Here is a 21,334-nt window from a genome sequence, read left to right on the forward strand (position 1 = left end):
TAGCTTTGGCCTTTCTAACTGCCTCCCTACAACTGTGAGCTGAGGAGGCATACTCCTCTTTAGTAATTTCTCCCTGTTTCCACTGCTTATACACCCCCCCCCCTTTGCCCTTAGGCCGCTCTGGATTTCTCTGGTCAGCTAAGGAAGCTTCTTGGCCCCTTTTCCCCTGCATTGGGATCGCTTTCCTCTGTGCCGGAAGGATCACTTCTTTAAGGCACAGCCACCCTTCCTGGGCTCCCATCTTGCCAAATCTCTTACTCTGCAATGCGTCATTGACTAAATGCCTGAGCTTGCTGAAGTCAGCCTTCCTAAAGTCTAGCACTTCCACATTACTAGTTACCTTTCCCACTGTACGCCTTATGGTGAATTCTGTTATTTGGTGGGCACTGTCCCCAAGGTGACCACTGATCTGTAGGTCCCCTATCATGTCGTCATCTTTCTTACGTAGTCATCCTGAACTGTGACATACCCCATGCTATACTACTGACTTGAGCAGTCAGAGTAAATCAGAGGTGAAAGGATTTGTCCCATTTTTGGGTGCATGCTCTTCATATGTGTACTTCTACACTGACAGTGGATCAAATGTATTGTCAGTGTCCCATAAATATTTGAGTGACTAGGCCAGAAAACCATGTATGAACCCTGGTGTTTGCCACAAGTAGCAGGAAGTCAACTAAGCAGGGAAGACTGTGACAAAGGGCAGCTCCTTTTCATTTCCCATATACCAAATATGCGTTGTATTGGATATAAAAAGTGGTCACAGGCAGAGCAGAAAGAGGATCCACACATACCTCCCTCTTAGCAGTCACTGACAGCATGGCTTCTGTGGAACCTTGGCTGTGTCTGCTGGGGTAAAGCATGGGCATCATTGCTTACTGTCCCTCAGGATGAAACTTGTGTGGGTTGTAGTAGATGCTGCTTAGTGAGGAGAGGTTAGGCGCATCATCTTGAGTGTAAAACTGAACGAAGGTGCCCAATTTAAATTAGAGGGCATGGTAGAGGCAGAGAGAGGCTGGTGCACCCTGAATTTTTGCCATCTGTTTCTTGTCCCCTGGAATTCTAGTCATCATTTTTGATCACTGTATTCTATCTCGGATTGAGGAAAGAAAAATCCTTCTTCTTACTACTTTTATTTTGTTGAGTGAAAATGAATATCTCCCAGTTTCAGTGGCAAAGGTGTATCCTGTGTCCCTTGTTTCTCTGTCCAATCTATAATTGCTGTTCAACACTGATCTGTTTGCCTATTTGAAGAGAGTCTGGTATTTTAGCATTTTTAAAGTGACTGTAAAATAAAGTGATATGCCACTAATGTGTCCACTTTTATTATAGTTCATTATAAGTAAAGTTCTTATATAAATGAATATTTTTCTGGATCAAGAAATGTATGTTTGTCACTATTATTTAGCTTTCAAAACTATTATTCAAAGGAATTGTGCAACTAAAGGACATGTTCCCTCCTGAAAGACTAACATGCATAAGGGTACCGTAAATGGTCATTAATAAGGTAAAATTCCTTAGGAGGTAACTTTTAAAGAGTCATTATCAAGTGTTCTGTTTTCTGCAAAGAACAGTAGTTGTTTAGGACAGTAATGTACCTTTAGTTGTCTGTAGGTGTCGTAATGGTTGTGGTTGACATGTGCAAGACAGCTTAAATTGCAGTGTAGATAAGATCAAACTGTTCAGTGCTGTTTCAGAAACCATGTTAAGCAGGTTCGACTTTCAGTTGAAATCAGTGGCTTTTGTTTGTTTTTATTTACTGTTAAAACTAAAAAGTAACACCAGTTGTCCCTGGTAGAAACTGATTGTCACAACTTGCACAGTAGTGTTCTTGCTCACAGCCTCCTCACAGTCCTATTCAGTAAATCAGTGGCTGTGATAGCTGCTGCAGTCTCCTTTATTTTTTTTTTCAACCACAGCATTGGAAGGGCTTGTAACACTAACAATGATAATTAATACATTTACTTACTTCACTGTTGTTAACTGCAGTTAGAGTACCTGAGAAATATTACCGTTTTTGTATGGCAGTTATAAGATCCTCTAGAATGTTTAGAAGTCGTCTAATGTGATTTATTAACAGCAAACCTGATTTCACTTTATTTTAATTGTATTTCTTTGGGCTATACCCGCAGAACAGGTGAGCCACTTTTTGGCTGAGTCATTACACGTTGTGCTTTCGTGCAGAACTAGTATTTAGGGAATTCCCATCTGGTAAATCTTCCCAGTAATATCCAAAGGAAAAGGGTTGTCGTACAGAAAGTCTGACCTTTGAAACTGTGATACGTCCTGCACAGGGATCAGAATCAATGACTGGAAGTGTGGATTTATGAGTCCTGTAATAGCTCATTGTATAATCTGGAATCAGTCATCCAGTTTCTTTTGTCTTTGTTGCATACCTTGGTAAAATGGGGATTTAAATCATTTACTTCATGAAAGTGCTGTAAGGCTGACTAAATTAGTCACATCCTGCAGTGTGCAGAAATCTCTCTGCTCCTGCTAACTTCAGTGTGATGTCTGATCCTTGGTTAATACATACAGGGTTGTGAATATACTTCCCTTCTCTCCTTGCACTTTTCAGGCAGTTTATAGTGCACAAAAAATACAATTTAGTCTGTAAAGTACTTTCCCAAAAGTGGAAAAAATTATTGCAATATATTTGAAAAGTCAAGTTACCAGAGAATTTTTTCAGAGGTTTTCTTTTTACTCAGAAAATCCAGTGTCTTTCTGTGATATCCTCATTCAGGACAGTGTCTAAGAGAAGTTGACATACAGGCTTTCTTTGAAGTAACTTGATTCAGAAAAAAATGCTTATAAGAGTATTTATATAATCATGGAGGTTTTGTTTTTGTTTGGTTTTTTTGCACATGTAGTAAACCACTAACTCCAGGTACTGTCTACGTCAGAACCAGGACCTCTGCAACCCCTCAAAGTCACTAAACTCTGGTACTTATGCGTATATTGTTGGCTGTTCATATCACGGGGGCCACCCACTAGAACAATATGAACATACTCTGCTGATCCAGACTTTCGCACACATGTACTGTTTTTACCTCCTTCAGTTCGTTGTTTGAATCCATGTACATTGAATAAATATATCTGTATAATTTTGCTTTTCCTAAAGAAAGAATTTAATAGTAGTGGGCTTCAGAGATCCAAATTGGCATCAATCCTGGAAAATCTCTTTACCATTAGGAACAGTAAGTAAACAATGGGACCTAAATCCTGCAGTGACCTTTAAGAGTAGAGAGATAGTTAGCTGTGTCAATCTGATGTTGGCAGAAGGCTAGAGCAGGGTGGCACCTTAGGAAGTAACTAGAGGCATGAGCTTTCATGGACATATGAAAAAAAATAAACCTTTGCCTATGAAAGTTCATGCCTCTTGGAATCAGCTAGTCCGTAATATGCTACCCTGCCCTACTTTCTGTAGTGACCTCTGAAATGCCCAGATCTTGGAAGTGTCCATTTTTGCCTAGCTAACTGGAGCATAATTTAGCAGTAAATGTTAGAAAATGCAAGGGTTTGGGAGAAACTCATGTAGTCTCTAATAAAACAAGCAGTTGGGCAGTACACTGACAAAATTAAGTGCAACTGTGGTAAATGAAAAATACTGCATTATTGGGAAGAAACCTTTAATATGGTGGGTCTTAACTGGTGGGCAGTTCTTACTTCAAAACTTGTATCTTTTCTATATCTTAGTGAGGTTATATACGGGCACTTGGAAAGAAAAACAACTTTGGAAAGGGATAGGGCTTAAGACTGAATTTATTTGTGGCATTAATAAAACATTGCCATGCCTAAGCCTTAAAAATTGAGCTTAGTAGGTGACTGATAGAGAGCAGTGATTCAAGACTCCAAAGATTTAAATCTCTGTGGCTGCTTATAGATATAAAAAAAGTGATGCTGTATATTAAACTCAGCACATTCCCATGCCAAGCCCAGCACATGTCCAGAAGAGGCAGTACCTTAGTTGGACTGGTTTGCCTGATATCTGTATAGATCAGGCATTTTTGTCTAATAGCTGATTGAATCAGCTTTAGCTAAAAACACTAAAAAGACCTGCTGGAGTGCCTGATCTATATAGACGCTGCAGAGCCAGGTTAATATAATGAGCTACTTCTTCCAGTAAAGCAAGGTTTTTTAGGTTTTTTTAATGTCTGCAAACAGCCTGTTTTATTAGTGACTTGCTGTGTGAATTTGGCAAGTCACATTTACCCCTCTTTGCCTCATTTTTCCCCTATCAAATGGTAATTATATTTCTGTTCCTCAGGGCTATTGTCTGATGCTGTTATTTAAATGTTTGTAATATGCTTTGAGGTCTTCAGATGAAAGGTCGTGTGTGTGTAAACTATCATTATTTTATTCATATAATTATTCTCCTTCAAGAGAGAGCAGAGATTACAGCAAGAGGCATGGTGTAGATTGACAACAGGAAGAGATTCCACTACACTTGGGGAAGAGTAAGAGGAACTGGATAGACTGACAACAAAATAACTTAGGAGAGACCAAGAACTAAGTGGTTCTTCCTACTTACTCTGTCCTTCAATTTGAAAGCAAAGAGATGCTCAGTAAAATTAAGAATGGTACCTTTTTTAAATAAGGAAAATCTTTATTTAGCATGTTTTTCACTATGGGCTTAACTGGCACAAAAAGTTGCTCAATAACGTATCCATTTTTTAAACAAATGCTGCTAACTTTTGTAATCATGCAAGCTTAAGAGTGAGATGGAACAAAGTAATCTTCAGTTTTCAGGGAATGCATTCAACATCTGCAAAGGCTGGGGTTTTTCTCCTTGACATTGCACTATTAGTTACCCTTATATAGTGAGTTTCAACTTGCTATGAATAATCACTTTCTGTTCACTGATGAATGTGAAATGTCAGATTGATGGAATGCGTTAGAGGCCCTCACTGAGGTCAGAGAGACTGTCAGACTCAAGTTTGTGTGGGAGAGATCTGGAAGAAAGAGTATGATTTACATGGATTCTTAAGTGGCACATGTGCCTTTTGTTGTATACATGTAAGTAACTTTCATGAACTGCCTGCTGAACAGGTTATCCAGTAGTATAGTTGATATTTAAAAGGTGTGAAAACCTCATTATGCAGTGGCAGGGAGGAGCAATTGAGTAACTTCACCTTTTTTATTGATAAGTTTTAGAATTTTGATCAATAAAGAAAGGATATGTGCATGTTTTTTTATAGGTAAGAAACTTCTGTTGTTTCCTTGTTACTTATTTTATATTATGTTTCCTTTATGACTAAAACGAGGTTGGTGCTGTGTCTCATGTCTTCCTTTCATGAGAAGCAGTCAAGCGTGGGAGTAGAATCAGTTAGGAAATCCCCCCCACATGAAATACTGTGACTATGTATAGACCACCACAGTAAATGTTTGTGTCCAAAATTAGACAAAATTCTCTTTAGTAAAGAAGCATCAAATGAAGGAACTTCTTTATTTTTCTGTAATCAAAGATAAATAATTTCTAACACATTTCATTGGCATGAAAAACTTCATTTAAATGGGATGCGAGGGTTATGCATGCAGAATTTTATAAACATTCTTTAATGGTGATTCATATTAGCTTTCTTAAGATTTTAAGCAACTGTCATTTTTTTAATTGCAAAACTGAAGCTCATTTGATCCTCCAAAGCATTCCCAGATTAACATGTTTAGCAAATGTATGCAATGACAAAATGGCAAACCAGCCACAAAGGTATTTTATATTTAATCTGGAACATCCCTGTGATTAGCTGAGTGTTGGGATGGGGCACAGGGTGACTCCAGGGTTTGGGACAGAGCCACCCCTTTCCAGTCTCCAGGATTGATTGGGCAGGGGACAGTCTTCAGCCCTGGCAGTCATATGATTGGGATTTGATAAATTGTATGCACTATCCCAAATATGTCCTGCTATGAAATCTGGCATGACAGGTTGCCCAGTTTTGAGGATGGAGCATAAGATTCCTGATGTCCCCATCGCATCACTCTTTTAATAAGTGCCAGGGGCCCAAAGCACAGACTTCCCCCCCCCCCTTTATTTAGTAGAAACACTGTAAACAAGAGAGTACCTGGTGCTTTTAAGCACAAAATGACACAAAGTCCAAATGACCAGTATTTACAATTAAAGCTCATAAATAATATAGGGGAGAGGCTTGCAGGTCTTGGGATCTAGCTTCCATAAGCTTTGCAGGCATTTTGACATAGCTCTGATTCAGCAATCTGTAGCCAGCAGTGATAGTGTCTGGACCAGCACTGTCATTCAGGCACTTAAGGAAGGGGCAAACCTGCAATTTCAGTCAGCATAAGTGTTGTTAGGCCCTTAATGGGCTTCGGCAATAGCAGTTTTACATTTTACAGAGTGCTGAACGGAGGCTGTTTTTGAGTACAGACTACCCTTAGCAGTGTTTCTTTCTTGGTGCCTCATTAGTGATGGAAAAAATGCCTTCCCTGGTCACTCTTGAATGTTGGGGAGTCTGGAAGTTCTCAGCAGAGTCTCTAAAGCTCTTTGGATTGCTTCTCTTTAAACCAATCCCCACCACCCTGCAGAATCCAGTAAATGTTTTTCAGGTAATTACTGAGCTTTAGTCTGGGAGAGATCATGAGTGTTAGGAGAGTTGGGACAGAATGTCGGTAACTCTTTGAAGGCTGTGTATGTGTTTAGATTATACCGTATTTTTCGGACCATAAGACGCACTTTTTTCCCCCAAAAGTGGGGGGAAAACGAGGGTGTGTCTTATGGTCTGAAGGTGTGTGTCCCGGGGAGACGGCGGAGCCCGAGCGGGACACCCGCCGCTTGTTTATGCCATGTCCCGGGGAGACGGGGCGGAGCTTGCCCGCGGAGGCGGCGGAGCCCGAGCGGGACATCCGCCGCTTGTTTACACTGGAAGCCGGCGCCCGTGCCGGTGGCCGGGAGCCGGCAATAAAAATGGCCGGCCGGAACAGACAGGGCAGGAGTCCGAAGGAGGGACTCGCTGCCGCGGAGACTGAGGCTCTAGGAGGGGTGCGTCTTATGGTCAGGTGCGTCTTATGGTCCGAAAAATACGGTAAATTATGGAGTGTCCAGATGCTGCAGTGATGAATACTAGTAGAATAACTGTGGCCAGTTTTGCTGGGGGGAGGTATAGAGGAGGAGGCAGGTGCAGGGCATGACCAGAGCAGCAGTTCTGGGAGTCACCTTTGTCAGGGGGGTGCAGAAATAGCCATTGTCACAGTGGTGGCTGATCACACTGCCACAGTTGGCTTGGCAGGAGCTGGTATTACCCTAGGCACAGAGCTGCACTGTTCTACCTCTGGTGAACATCAAACCTACGGCAGTACAAGAGCACTAAGTGACCAAATTGGTTTACCAAATAAAATGCAACTGAAGACAAAAGGGACTGAGTATGTAGTGGAGGAGTGGGACAAACCAATTAAGACTCAAGATTTGGCTAAAGGTAATATTTTTTTTAAATACATAGGTGTTAAAATGCAAATGATTAAGAAAGCACTACTCTTATGGCCACCCTTCTCCACAACTAGCCAAAAATGTCCATATCTGTAGTTTAAGAGGTCACTGCTAGAGTTCAAAAGGGGCCAGGACTTGGACTGAAGCAGTGCACTTATTTTTCCCAGAAGCCTATATGAAACAGTGGGGAGTAGAAGATTTGTGGTATCATATTGGTACCAAGCAAGGGAAGAATGTGTGAGGGGAAAATGTTTATTTTGGAGTGCCTGTAAACATTCAGACTTACACCGTTTTAGTTAAAGTGGTGTGTATCTCCTATGGCCACACATAATTAGGTGCAAGAAAAGCTCATTTGAATTTAGCATAAGCTTCACAATTGACCATTGATCTACATGGAGACTTGCACCAAAATACCTTTAAAAAAATCACTTATTTCAGAATAAGAGCAAACTTATTTTTAAATATGCTGTAAACTTACATAGGCATAAGCTAAACCAATATATGCCAGATTTAAACTGATATATCAGATATTTTTTTAAATAAGAAACTATAAGATCATACTTGCAGCTAAATTGGTATAACTTTGTGGGTACATTGCACACTGTATATCTCTGTTTAAAACCACACCCTTTATTTAAAGCCTGGTCTGCTGCTTAAGTGGGTGAAGATCTAACTTAAGACTTTAATTCCAAAGTAAGTGTCTACTTGCAAACTTTCACCAAAACATTAAAAGGTATAAATTAAAATAAGGTGGATGCTAGTTGTGAGTAGACCAGCTTTAAAACTTAGGGGAGGGGACCTTTCAACTATAAAGAACTAAAAAAGAAAAAAAAAGTGCACAAGCAAGCACCTCTCAAACAAGTCTGGTTCCTTTTCCTCTGCAGATTACCTTGAAAAATAAGCTACTAGTTACAACAACCATATACTCAACACTGTAGCTCATAATAACGAGGAAAGGGAGCCCCATTTGCTATCTAGGATTACTCAGAAATCTTTTTCTGCTGCTCTCAGCCCACTCTACCTAGAGCCAGACTTCATTTCTTGAAAGTCAGTATGCACACTTAATTCTACTATATAGGAATGCCTTGAGCTTTATTAAAGTGATATAGCCTTCTCTGAAGAACTCATGCTTAAAAAAAAAAGTTTGGGGATCTACTTACACCCTGGGGAATAGCACAATTATACACCTGCCCAATTCTGTGTATAAAACATATGATTGTACATAATTTTGCATCATTTAACCTGGGCAGGTTCTGTGCCTCCACCTCCCATGTGGAGGTACCGAGCATGGTGGCACACAACTGAACAGCTGGTGAGTGGGGAGGAGAACTCCTGCCTGGAGGATGGGATGTGGGGGTGCCCCCCCCTGCAACTGGTCAACCCACTGGCACACACCTTTGAACCAGACCAAGTGGGCTCCATGTGGGCTCGCAACACCTCCCGTGGGATCTGTGTGCCATTAGGCCAGGCCAGCTGGCTCTATACCTCCACGTGGGGCTTCCAGCACTCCAGCGGGAAGCTGCACAGAGGGACATGGAGCCAGCCCAGCCTAATGGCGCATGACTCCATGCCTCCACGTGTGTTTCCCGTTGGAGTGCTGGAAACCCCATGTGGAAGCATGGAACCCACCTGGCCCAACAGCATGGCATTTCAGGTGGGAGTCACAAGCCCCACATGCTGGCATGGAACTAGCCTAGTCTGATCCAAACGTGTGGGCCAGGCCAGGCTGGCCCCATGCTACCATGTGCAGCCCCCAAGACTCATTACGTAACTTTGAATTTTTCTGTGCATAATTCCCTGGGGTGTATCTAATGAAAGGACCATATGAAATGGTTGGTTATGTGAGATTGTAGTAACAATCAACAAACAAACATTTGAATGGAAGTGACACAGCTGGCAAAAAGAAGAATTAAACTTTTTTGGCTTAGAAGTTAAGGGTCAAAATTTTAAATGACTTGTATCACTACTGAGTAGTAATGCTGTCCTGGCAGCATAGAATCTGGCCATAGATGTAAAGTCAGCTGTTAGAAAGCCACCAAAATGTTCTTCTCCCATGACAATTTGGAGAAAACCAGAAAATGTTCTTCAGGTTTTCTATCCTAATTATTCCAGCCCTGGGCCAGTGCATGGAAAGCTGAAAATGACCAATAAGTTTTTCCATGTGTAGTCAAGTCATGGAAATGTAGACTATTTAAATAATGGGAAAATAAAAAAAAAGAACTTTAATGAATTTTAGTATTGTTGGTGTATTTAAAAAAAAACCTAACAAAATACTATTAGTAAGAAATAAGGAAGTTAGGAATAAGGAGAATGGTTTGCTTAACAATATATTTTTAATCTGGCAGTCTCTCCTCTGTTGCAAAAATAATTCAATTGATATTGTTATGCCCTTCTATTCTGTACCCCAAAGCAAATTTTCTGAAACACATCATTTTAGGGAGGAGATTATTGCCTAACTAGTATATGCTATTTCTAGCTACTAGAACATGCAAGAAAACCAAAAGCATGCAAAGAAATAACTGTGCTGAATGTTTAGCCTAGTCTGCACATGGCAGCTAGCCCTCTTGGCCATTGTTAAATTGTACTTCTTAGCAGTGTAGTGTATAGACTCTATCTATCTATGTGTTAACTTGCATACTCAGAGTTAGTAGTCCTACTGCTAGCAACAACTAGATAAGCAGGCAATCAGTCACTCACAAAATACCTGCTTCTAGTGCTCTCTCTCACTAGCTATGTAGTGAACCCTTCTTGTCCCAGAGAGAAAGGAGCCTGTTAAATATGCTCATGGGGAAGACGTGGGAAAACCAAGGGACCAGGAAGGCAGGACTGGAAGAAAGAAGAAGAGATAGAAGCAGGATAGGAAAGTAGAAGGTGAAGGAAAATTAGAAGGGTAAGTAATGAATATTGACTGACTGGAAGCAATGTCAGTAAAGAATTAAAGTAGCTGAGTTTCTCTCAGAGTATGTGTGTCAGTCCTCAGGCTCTGGGCTATATGCTATTGTCTCAGCAGCTAATTCTTTCTTTTCTAGGCAATAGGTTAATAATCCTTTGCAGTTAATCTTTATAGGTTGTAGCCGTGTTGGCCTAGGGACATAAGCAGACAAGTTTCTCTGAACCTTGCAGTTAATCTGGTATACTTAGAGCCAGGTTCTCTACTCTGCATGAGCCTTGCCTGCGTATAATAGAAAAGGAAGGCCATGGGAATTGGTTATGGTTCCTTGATTCTTAGTCATCTGATCCCAGCCACAGGGTAGAGCTGTACAGGCTGCACACCAAAGTGGTGCAAGATCCGTCAGTAGAGAATTTGCCAAAATGGCAACTTTTGCCACCTCAGGATTTATTATTGTTGGGAAAGCACGCCCAAATAAGATTTCCACCAAATCCTTAAACCCAAACCCATACTTTTCCCTTTTTTATAGTTTTTCTTTCTTCTTTATAGAGCAGCACCAGTTGTACTTCTGTAATCACTGCAGTACCTGGTGCTACCAGAGCACTGTAGACTTAATAAGTCAAACCTTCCTCATTTCCTTCCCTAAGACCTAGGGCTTCACTTCTACAGGACTTCTAGGTCTGGCATACAAATACTGAGGTAGCTTAAATCTCCCATTTGACTCTAGCTGTTGGGGGAGTGCTGCACATGTGTGTGCGCACGCACACAAAAATCACAAAAGAGTAAAACAGTATGTTTCTCTCTCTGCATATTTGGCAATGCATTTAAAATGACCTGTTTAATCAATTAGTTATTTTTTATGCTTATGGATGTCAGCGAGAGTTTCTGAACTACTGTTGAGCATCGGAAAGATTTGTAGCAGAACATCACAGCATGTGAAAGCCCTGTGACTGAAGACATAGGAAAGAAAAAATATTTCCTGTCTTTTTGGTTTTTAAAGCTAAGAACATTGTTCATTTGCTTTGTTTCCTGCAGCTATTTGATGTTATTTCCTACTTCGCACAGCAGAATCTGCGGTTGCTTGTGCTGAGCCGAAAACACTTGATGAAGGGATTTCAAACCTGGAATGGGAATGCATTGACTGCCATGCAGAGGGAAGTAGATTTCTTTTTTACTGCAGATGTGTAAGTATCAAAGCAAATGGCAAGTTCTTGGAAATCAAAGCCAGGTTTTCATTTGTGGAAAACAGCTCCTTGTAGGACTTAACTGTCATTATTATTAAATTCTAAGGACAAATACAGTATTTCAATCATGCGAAGTGGCTTCACTTCGATTGAGAAAAGCAAAGGAACCTGGGAACTTCCTTTGGAGAGCCCTGCTCCTTTCAGCTTTGAGAACTTCTAATAGCTGTAGGTACTCTGGCAGCAGAAGCGACTTTTCAATCTCATTATTGCCTATGGGGGAGAGAACAAGATACAGGTGGCCGTGACTAAAGTTACTACAGCCACAATATGTTATTTCCAGGCAGTTGGCTGTTTGGAACTAGCAGCATGGCACAAGGCCCAAACAAAAGACCTCATGTGTTGGTACAGAGCAGCCAGGGACACTAGCTGAAAACTTGTATGTCAGCCAGCTGACAGGAGGGAATATGGCAAGAACATGGCTGTGAATGCCAGTATTGACCAATGCTTTGTGGCTGATTTTGGCAGCGCCCAGTGCCTAGATCAGTAATTCTCAGGCTGCTGCAGCATGCTGTGGTGCACAGAGAACCTTTTAAGGGAACTATTGGATACTGTGCAGTATTAGCACTGTTAGTTGTACAAACACTACATAAGATTCACAAAATAAACCCAGAGATTTTAAGTAGGACTCTATATGGCAAAAACATTCTGATCTGTTGTGGTCCCTGTGAGTTCTTTATTATTTTTCTGTACTCACGAAAAAAAGTGAAAGCTAAGAGCTGGCATTTTCTGAAGGGTGCTTTGAGTCTAACACGGCATGTCTTGAATCTAAAAAGGTTGAGAACCACTGGTCTAGGCAAACAGGGGTAGGAGAGGAAGAGAAAGTAGTAGGAGATGCTGTGAGAGCTGTCAGGAGACTGGGGGAAAGAATAAAATGCCACCAGGACCACTTCATGAGGGAAGCAAGGAAAGTGGCACAAACACCAATGTGGAAAACTGGGATTCTCACTCTGGGAGCTTTGAAATTAAAAAGCGAGGCTGTTAAAGGTTGCAAAAGGTCTTGGGCATGTTTCATGAAAACATCCAATTTGGAGACGAAAGTGCAGCACTTCCCACTGAATGTCATAAACCACTGACTTCAGTGATGGAGCCTATGCTCCTGAGCCAGTTGAGATCTGGCTCTGGCAGTGCCTGGCTGCAATCCCTTCTGGATCTTGAGCTGGACTTCTGGATGTTGGTCCCCCTGGCAGCTCCTCCCAGAGCTCCTGGACCCTTGTGGGGGGGTCTCCCCAAGCCCTCCTGGGCTACCAGTTTTCCAAGTATGCCTAGAGCCACCAAGTAAGGCTCAAGACTAAACCACTAGTACAATTTAAATAAAAAGCATCTCAGCCCTCTGGCAGCCAGCCCCTAAACTCTGTCTAGGTTAAACACAAAACAAGGCAACTTACCTGCATCAAAAGTCTCTCTCTGCCCGAGGCAACTTCCCCTGTTCCCAGGCCAGCAGAGTTTCTTATCTGGTTTCACTTTACATTCAGGAACCCTGCTGCTCTTATCAGGAGGTCCTATCTTCAAGGCTTTCCAAGCTAGACTGCCTGACTGGCTCAGGTGTTGAGCTTATATGGCTCAATCCCAGCCCCCTTCCTGTCAGGTGAGTCCTTAAGCAGCCCCTTTTGCTACCTGCAAGCCACCTCTCAGGCTGCTTGCCCTTTTAAAGGGACAGGCATACGTCAGTGCCCTGTCACACCACCCTGTCAGTGCAGCCCTGTCAGCTGCATGTGCAACTCAGTACCTTATTTCCACTGGCCACACATCCCAGACTCTCTCTCTTGCAGCTCAAGGCATCAGTATTACTGCATTTACCCAAATCCAAGATGACCAAATATAAGATGGACCCCCCCCCTCCAAATTTGATTCTATAAGTGGAAAATAAATATATTGCTTAGTTTCCATGTAAAGTATCTAATTATTGGAAGGTCATCTTAAGTTGCCCTGTATTGCTTCCAGTGGGTGCTGTGGCTCTGGTCATAGGAACCAAGAACAGGAGATCTGGTGACTAGTACTTTCAAGGCTCTTTGGGGTGCAGGGAGGCCTTAAGGCTTTGGGTGCCTGGGAGGGCACAGATGCACAGTTGGCCCTTAAGGCTACAAGTGCCCTATGGAAGAACAGACAGGCCAGGAGGGCCCATTAAAGTTGAGGGCTGCAATGAGACAAGTGGGCTCCAGGAGGGACCTGGTGGTGATGTGATCACCACAAACTAAAGCTGTTTCTAAAGCCTGCAGGCAGCCTCCCTTATGTAATCTCCCATGAGAGCAAGGCATGGTGGGCAAACAAACAAGGAAGGGCTATATTAGAGCTTGAGCTGGGTAGAAGCCACACCGCCCAGAGAGTGTCACAGCTGCATAGGGCACGGTCCTGCCACAGTGGGCAAGAGGACATACGAGGTTCAGGAAAGGGGAGGGTACCAGCCAAGGGAATGTCATTGTATGCTCTCTGTCACTGGCATCACTGCCACAGCCAGATGGATCTATGTAACACTTCTCCTGGAGATCCAGTTCAGGAAATGGTTGTGGCAGGAACATGTGCTTTTGCTGTAGCCCTTTCTGGTCTGACCTGCACAGTCTCCTGGAAACAGAGGTGTGCAGGGCAGGTAGAACTGCCCTGCATGCCTCTGTTTTCAGGAACAACCTTACAGCCAAACTGTGAGAATTGGCTGCAAGAGAAGGGTATGCCTGCCTGCATTTCATCAGGCAGACAGGCTTACTGGTTCTGCTGCAGCTCTTCCCTGTTCAGCTCCAGTGTGCCTCCTGAAAACTAAGATGGCAGATTCACTCTGTGGCGGCAGCAGCAGCAGCCTGGAGACATGCCACCTTCACCAGGTAGAACTGCCCCACACATCTGTTTTTAGGATGCGCATTAGAGTTGAACTAGTAAGAGTTACAGTGGAATTGGCATGCCTGGCTGTACAATGTAGTGCAGGCAGGCATGCCTCTCTTCTACAAAGTATGACCAATGCAGGTGACATCTTGAGAGAATCTCCCCAAATATGCGATGATTCCATGAAAGCTGAAGCTTAGTATGCTGTATGAAAAATCTTAGACCTTCCAGAAAACCTTCATCATAAAGCTAAGTTGCAGTTATGTTGTACAGATGAAACTGGAGGTGTGTATAATTGTATGATCATATGAAGTTACTAGCCAGTTGCCCATCAAGAATGAGGGAGGGGGTGGGCTGGGATGGAGTGCTGCTACCTAATGCCCTATGCTGCCCTGTTCTGTCTCTTGCAGGGAGCGGGGTGGGGGAGCCAAGGCCAGCAGAGCTGACCTCGGCTCCCACACCCTCCATCGGGTCCTCAGCACAGCTTCGGAACTATTGTGGCATTCCCCAACACTGCAAGCGCTTTGATTGGCTGTTTCCATCAGCCAATCGGAGCGTGAATAACGCATTACGGACAGACTTAGGCTTTTATAATATTAGAATTGTTATGGATAGTTTTGTTACAATTTTATATAAGACCATGATGCCCGTGAAGGAGCAAGCTGGGCTTTTGTTAAATGTAGCCATTTACTGTTAAGTCATCTGGCAAGTGGCTGTTTCATTATACAGGCAACCCCCGCTTAATGCCATTTCACTTAATGCTGTTTCACTATAACGCTCATTTTAAATTGATACCCGATTTTCCTTAGTGCTCAGCAAGTTTTGCTATAATGCTCACAGTGGCCATCTTGGGTTGTCAAATACTTTCAGTTTCACTTAACATTCATTTTGCTTAACACTCATTTTTCTAGGAACCAGTTAAGAGTGCTAAGCAGGGGTTGCCTGTATTGTCCTTTTGATGGGAAGGGAAAACACTCTTCTCAATAGAATGGGCAACAGTTGCCTAACATTAGATGTCTCATAACTAAGGAGAAAAGTTCTTGTTAAAAGCAAGCTTAGTGATGAGGAGAGTTTTCGTTAATGATTATGAATTAAATTCATGTCAACACTTAATTCATTTCCTGCCTCATGTATGATATCTCTGCTTTCTATTTTTGACTTATTAAGAACACAAGATGATCCCTTTCTGTTGTACGCCACTCTTCATTCAGGCAATCATTGTAAGTTTGTTACTAGAGACCTTTTGCGAGATCACAAGGCTTGTTTTACTGAGACAAGTATCCGACACCTGTTTTTCAAGTGGCAACGGGGACACCAGTTGATGCTTTCTCCCTTGGCCACAAACAAGATAATTTTTATGGTAAGTGCTGTTTACAGTGCACAATGAGCAATAAAGGTATGCAGTATAAGATGCTGAAAAGCCATGTAAGAGATTCCTGTTGAAGCCTAAGATCTGGATCAGTGGGATCAAACTCCCAGATTAATTCACAAGAACACTTACTGAGTGCTTAAGAGGTCAGAGGCCTGTTGAAGGGACAAGACAATGACGTTTCAAGTGCTTAGGCATCTGTTTAAATGTAGAATTGTTGTTTTACATGAGGAGAACCTTCAGGTGCAGTGTACTGTGGGTGCTTATATCTGAAATTGGAGCCTTCCACATACTAATTTCATCCTTTTCTTGCACCTGGTTTAAGCTTGGAAATAGGAATTCTCCTTACTGAGTCTTCTGTAAAGTAGCATATTTAACCCTAAAAAAAGAACTCCTTATTTTAAGGAAGCATTCAGAGGCAAATACAGATGGTTTCAGTGTTCAGTGTAGTATACACAGTTGATCTAGGTAAGTGTTTGATGCAGTGAACAGATACATAATGAGCATACAGCCAAATGAGTGACTACTGTGAGTGTGCGATGCTCAGAGGCATCCTTTTGAACATAGCACATTTATAGTCGTGGCTGGAGGACATCAATTCCTATTTCCCTTTAGTCATTAACAACAGCTCATTAACAAGAGCTCAGCACTTAACTGGCCTCAGAGCTATATGATTCATCATGTGACATGTTCCAGGTCTTGTATTTTTCTAATGTTTGGTCTAGTTATGTTGTAATTGTATAGTATTTTCTTTAACCATATTAGAATCATAAAAAATGAGGGTTAGAAGGGACCCCAGGAGGTCATTTAGTCCAAGCCCCTGTTCAATGCAGAACTGTCTTCAACAACGTCATTCCAGACAAAGCTTAAAAACCTCCAAGGATGGAAATTCCTTATCATCTCTTGGGTAACTTGTTCCAGTGCTTTACTACCCTCCTAGTAAGAAAGCTTTTCCTCATATGTAACCTCAACTTTGCTTGGTGCAACTTGAGACCATTGCTTCTTGTTCTGTCATTTGCCACCACTGAAAACAATCAAGATCCATCCTCTTTGGAACAAGTCTTTAGGTAGCTGAAGGCTGTTTTTAAATATTCTCTGGTGTCTTCTCTTCTCCAGACTAAACAAGCCCACTTCCCTCAGCCTTTCCTCAGAAGTCCTGTTCCCCAACCCCCCTAACCATTTCCACTGCCTTGCACGGGACTTTGTCCAGTTTGTCTGTATCCTTTATGTAGTGAGTGCCTCAAAACTGGACACTGCTCCAGCTGTGGTCTCACCACTGCTGAATACAGGGGTAGAATCAATGCCCTCAATCTGCTGTCAGTGCTCCTAATAATGCAGTCCAGTATGTTGTTAGCCTTCTTCACAAGGGCACAATGTTGGCTTATGTTCGACTTGCTGTCCACTGTAACTCCCAGGTCCTTTTCTGCAGAGCTGCTGCTTAGCCAATCAGTTCCCAGCCTGTACTGAGGCTTGGGATTGTTCCATCGTAGATGCTGGACTTTGCATTTGTCTTTATTGAACCTTTGGTTCAATACACTAATTGGTCGAGGCCTCTCTGAATGCTAGCCCCATCCTCCAGCATATCTACTACTCCCCCCAGCTTGGGGTCATCTGCAAATTTACTGAGAGTGCACTCCATCCCATCTTTCAGGTCACTGATAAATATATTTAAAAGTACAGGCCCTAGGACTAATCCCTAGGGCACTCCAGTTAATACTGGCAATCAACTAGGTATTAAGACATTGATTGCTACCCTTTGAGCAATCCAGCCAGGGCTCTATCTAGTGTGAACTACCCCCTATTCAATACCCTCCCTGGCATCTTCTGTTATTGGTTTAGAGATGCCAGAGGAAATGTTTCCAACTGTTCTGTTCACTAGCCATTAATAAATCTATCATCTGTGATTTTATTCAGTCCTGTTTGTAAACCCAGCTATGCTGTCTGCCTCCACCACATCCTGTGGCAATGAATTCCACAAATTAACTATGCATTGCATTTAAAAAAAGAACTTTATCTTAAGTTTAAACCTGTCACCTGCTAAATTTCAGCAGGTGCTCCCTAATTCTAGTAGTCTTATTTTGCAAGGCAGACTAAAAAGAAAATGTTTGTGTGTCCAGAAATATCAAAGAAAAATATATGTTGTTGTTCTCTCATGGGAGATTGGAAACCAGATTTTAACTACTCCAAGACTTCAGCTTACTAACAGTGTTTCAGCTTTTCCTCACTAGAATTTAAGGTGTATTTGCATCCGAGAGAGAGAGAGATGAATGAATGTGTGCTTAGATGAAATATTTAGAAGTACAGAAGTCAGAGTCTATACAAAGAAGAAGAAAAAAAGGGGGAAGCTAGAGTCATAATTTATTATGACTTACTGAGAAAGATAAAAGTAAATAATAGAAACCTTCCAGTCAACAAAAGAATTTTTAGTGTAGTGCTTCCTGAGTTCAGTAGAACTGAATTAGAAAAAGAATAGTGGGGCCCAGTTATATTTTGTTTACTTGTATTCTGTGCATTATACAGGAGGTCCTGGATTTGTGGGCACAAGAATCAAGAACAAAAATAAGCTGCCTGCCAGCAACACTTCATATCTACTTTAACATATTCCACTTTGAGTTTGCCATTTTGCAAAACCCATGAGTAGCTTTCCACTTAGACTTCTGAGAAAGGAAGGAAATATTTATTAGCAGTCAAGTGTAATCATTTTACTTTATATAGCTCAAAGTTGGTATGTTTTTTTCCCCCCAACAGCCTATACTTAATTACGATACGGTGGTACAGACTACAGGTGAGACATGGCATATTCCATATGATGACCAACGGGTGGAAAGATATTCCTATGAAGTGCCAAGGAAATGGCTTTGCCTTCAGAGAAAATAAGAGTGCAGTTTTACAAATTGAAGCTTCACTCATTTACTACTGTTGTTAGCTGGCTACCAATCCTGCCCTCCCCCGCCCCCCATACCATGTCTAGTTACGGGATTAGCATGCCGTATATAAATCCTGAAGCTGACTAAATGTTCAGTTACTATATTGGGCTATATTCATTCTTGCTGTAAGTTCACTGAAGTCAGTGACAGTACACCAAGGGTGAATTTTGACCATTACAATTGCAAACCATTTTTGTATCTTACTAGCTGACTTTTTTTTTTTTTTTTTAAATTAAAGATTAATTTTTCCATCTTTGAATGTCATAGTTCTTTTTCTCAAGTATTTCAACAGCAGTGAGATTCAAGAAATTTGAACTTATAGGCATATTTCTGAAATTATACCAGGGAGCTGCACACTGAACCTGATGCACATGGCTCAGTTTATTGGACCTAGTGTCAGGCTGGTGCACTTGATGTTTACTATTCACCTTTTAAATTTAGTATTGATCTTTCCTTAAACTGAGATTTTGTATGCAAGAGATTTGTTGCAGCAACATCTGTTAAGTTTTTGTTTGTGAGCATAAAGGAAATCAAGCAATAGAATGACCTGTGGATTCCAACACTAACTAAATTTTAGTTTCTGTCTTTGGAAAGATGTACAGTATTGAACCGATGTGCTCATGGAAACAAGTTGTTTTTTTTTTTTTTAAATAAACATTGATCATGGACATGCCTTCACTACAGCCAATTATATGGACTTGGACTCTGTGTAGACTCTTGTAAATTGTACCTGATATTATAACACCACAAAAGATGATGCAGAATTACATAAACATGAAGAATCCATTATTATTTATTACTGTCTTTACCTGAATCCAAGATGACTTTGAATTGGAGATGATCCTTGTAGCAGAGCTGGGGGCCAGAGGTGGTGGGATCTCTCCCTGGTGACCTCTATCTTTTACTGGTCTGGTTCTCTCCCTTTTACTTTCCTGCCATGTCTTTAATGATACTTTAAGAGAAAAAAAAGAGTTGGGGGGCAAGGCTGCCTCTGTCCCAGGGTCTCACCGTCTGGCTTAACATGAACAGAAATGCTGTATGGATGGGTGTGTCCTGTTGATTCATGACCTCCAATCTCCTCTGTAGCCTGCCACGCTCATGCCTTGTAGGTGTCAGCAGTCAGTTCAGTGAGCCTTTGGCCTCAGATTCTTCTTCTGCCCTGTCAGGTTTATAAGCATCTGATCAGGCTCTCCCCCTCCTGGGGCTACAACTCCTTGCCTCTACCTTTCTCAGGCTGTGGGCCCCTGGCCTTACCCTCCCCACTTCTTGGAGCCATGGGTCCCTGACCCTGGCAGTACCTAATTCCAGCACTGGGCCTATGGCCTGGTCTCAGTCACTTCCCTACTTTTTCCTCAGGCAAGGTGCCTAGCCCTAGCCAACCCCCTCTCAGGGTAGAGCTCTGTTCTTGGCAGGCTCAAGCTTGGTTGTGCTTCTAGGTACTATTAGGACCTTCTTCTCTTCCACTAATCAGTCCCAAACCAGTTCAAATCATAACAGAAAAGTCCAGCACCCCAGCTATAATCAAAATCAAGCACTCCAACTGTGTAAGAAAGTTCAGCTTCCAGGCAACTCACAGTTCCTTAATACTCTACCTGTTGCAAGGTCTCTGGCAGTCTCAGCCCGGGCATAGCACCAAGACCCTCTCCTTGGTGATGGAGCAGCTAGGGTTCCTCAGGCAGTCTCCCAGCCATGGGCATCATGGAGGGACTCCTTCCCTGGCAGCCTCCTTCCTGGCTTCAAGTTCTGGGCTTATATAGGGCCTAGATCCTGCCCCTCCAGATCTTGTGATCTCCCAACCACTGCAGGTGCCTTTTCAGTTGGTCTTCAGAGCTGCTTCTAGCTAACTGCCCCACTTCCCAGTACTATTGTGGTGAAGCTAGCCTTGCAGTAGGCAGACCACTGTTCCCATCCTTCTCTGCCCTATTGGACTATTTGCTACTACCTCAGCAATAAGAACCTCTCCTGCCTAAGATCCAGGCGGCCTCTCTCTGCTACTCTTTTGCAAGCAGCCTAGTCCACCTGAACTGTTCCCAGCTGCCAGCTTTCTCCATAGTAACAGAAAGCCCCTGGCTGCTGCTGCTTATCCTCAGCTTATCTAACATCTTACTACTATATATGGTAGTTAGTCCAATAAAAGATATTACCAGACAAATTTTTCCCTCCTGAGCCCCTTACTGCCAGTATTAGGAAAGAAACTTGGAACTGAATGGGCACAAATACTGGTAATAGAATACATCACATCTTGAGCTGGTTCTTCAGAATAGGATGAAGCACAGTTACACGCTGGTATGAAAGAAGACTGAAAAGATCTCACCAGTGCTGCAGCTGTGAATAGAGATCTGTTTGTCATGCTAATGAGTTACAAAATATCAGAGAGAACAATCATCCTGTGCAGTTCTGCTTTCCTGTGTCAGAGAACCTGACTCAAATGGACCTAAAGAAAGTTAATGAGTAGCAGACCAAAAAGAAATCCCTTTTATTTTTGGCTATTTTGAAACAAAAGCATAGTTTAAAGTTCAGTAATTTGCCACATATCCTATGGGAGCTGATGGAGAGGCTTCTGAAACAGTATCACTCCCACTCTTCCATGCCTTTTAAAATGTTGGATTTTTTAAAATTTATTGTAGGTCTGTAATACAAGATACCGAATCTTTGATTCAA

General features: G+C 42.1%; 1 protein-coding gene across 3 annotated transcripts in view; it reads left to right on the forward strand.

The window, feature by feature from the left end:
• KIAA0391 (KIAA0391 ortholog) overlaps positions 1-19,469 on the forward strand; it is a 99,029-nt gene extending 79,560 nt beyond the window's left edge. For 2 of the 3 annotated variants that reach the window (XM_019551410.1, XM_019551412.1), the window contains 3 exons: positions 11,358-11,506; positions 15,545-15,737; positions 18,495-19,469. In XM_019551410.1, the coding sequence (XP_019406955.1) occupies positions 11,358-11,506; positions 15,545-15,737; positions 18,495-18,623 (471 nt within the window). In that variant the 3' untranslated portion in view covers positions 18,624-19,469. The remainder of the gene's footprint in view (positions 1-11,357; positions 11,507-15,544; positions 15,738-18,494) is intronic. The other variant, XM_019551411.1, reaches the window with a different exon arrangement.
• Positions 19,470-21,334: the final 1,865 nt, after the last annotated feature.

Source organism: Crocodylus porosus, unplaced genomic scaffold (assembly GCF_001723895.1).
Source record: "Crocodylus porosus isolate Cpor-Errol unplaced genomic scaffold, CroPor_comp1, whole genome shotgun sequence".
NCBI lineage: Eukaryota > Metazoa > Chordata > Crocodylia > Crocodylidae > Crocodylus > Crocodylus porosus.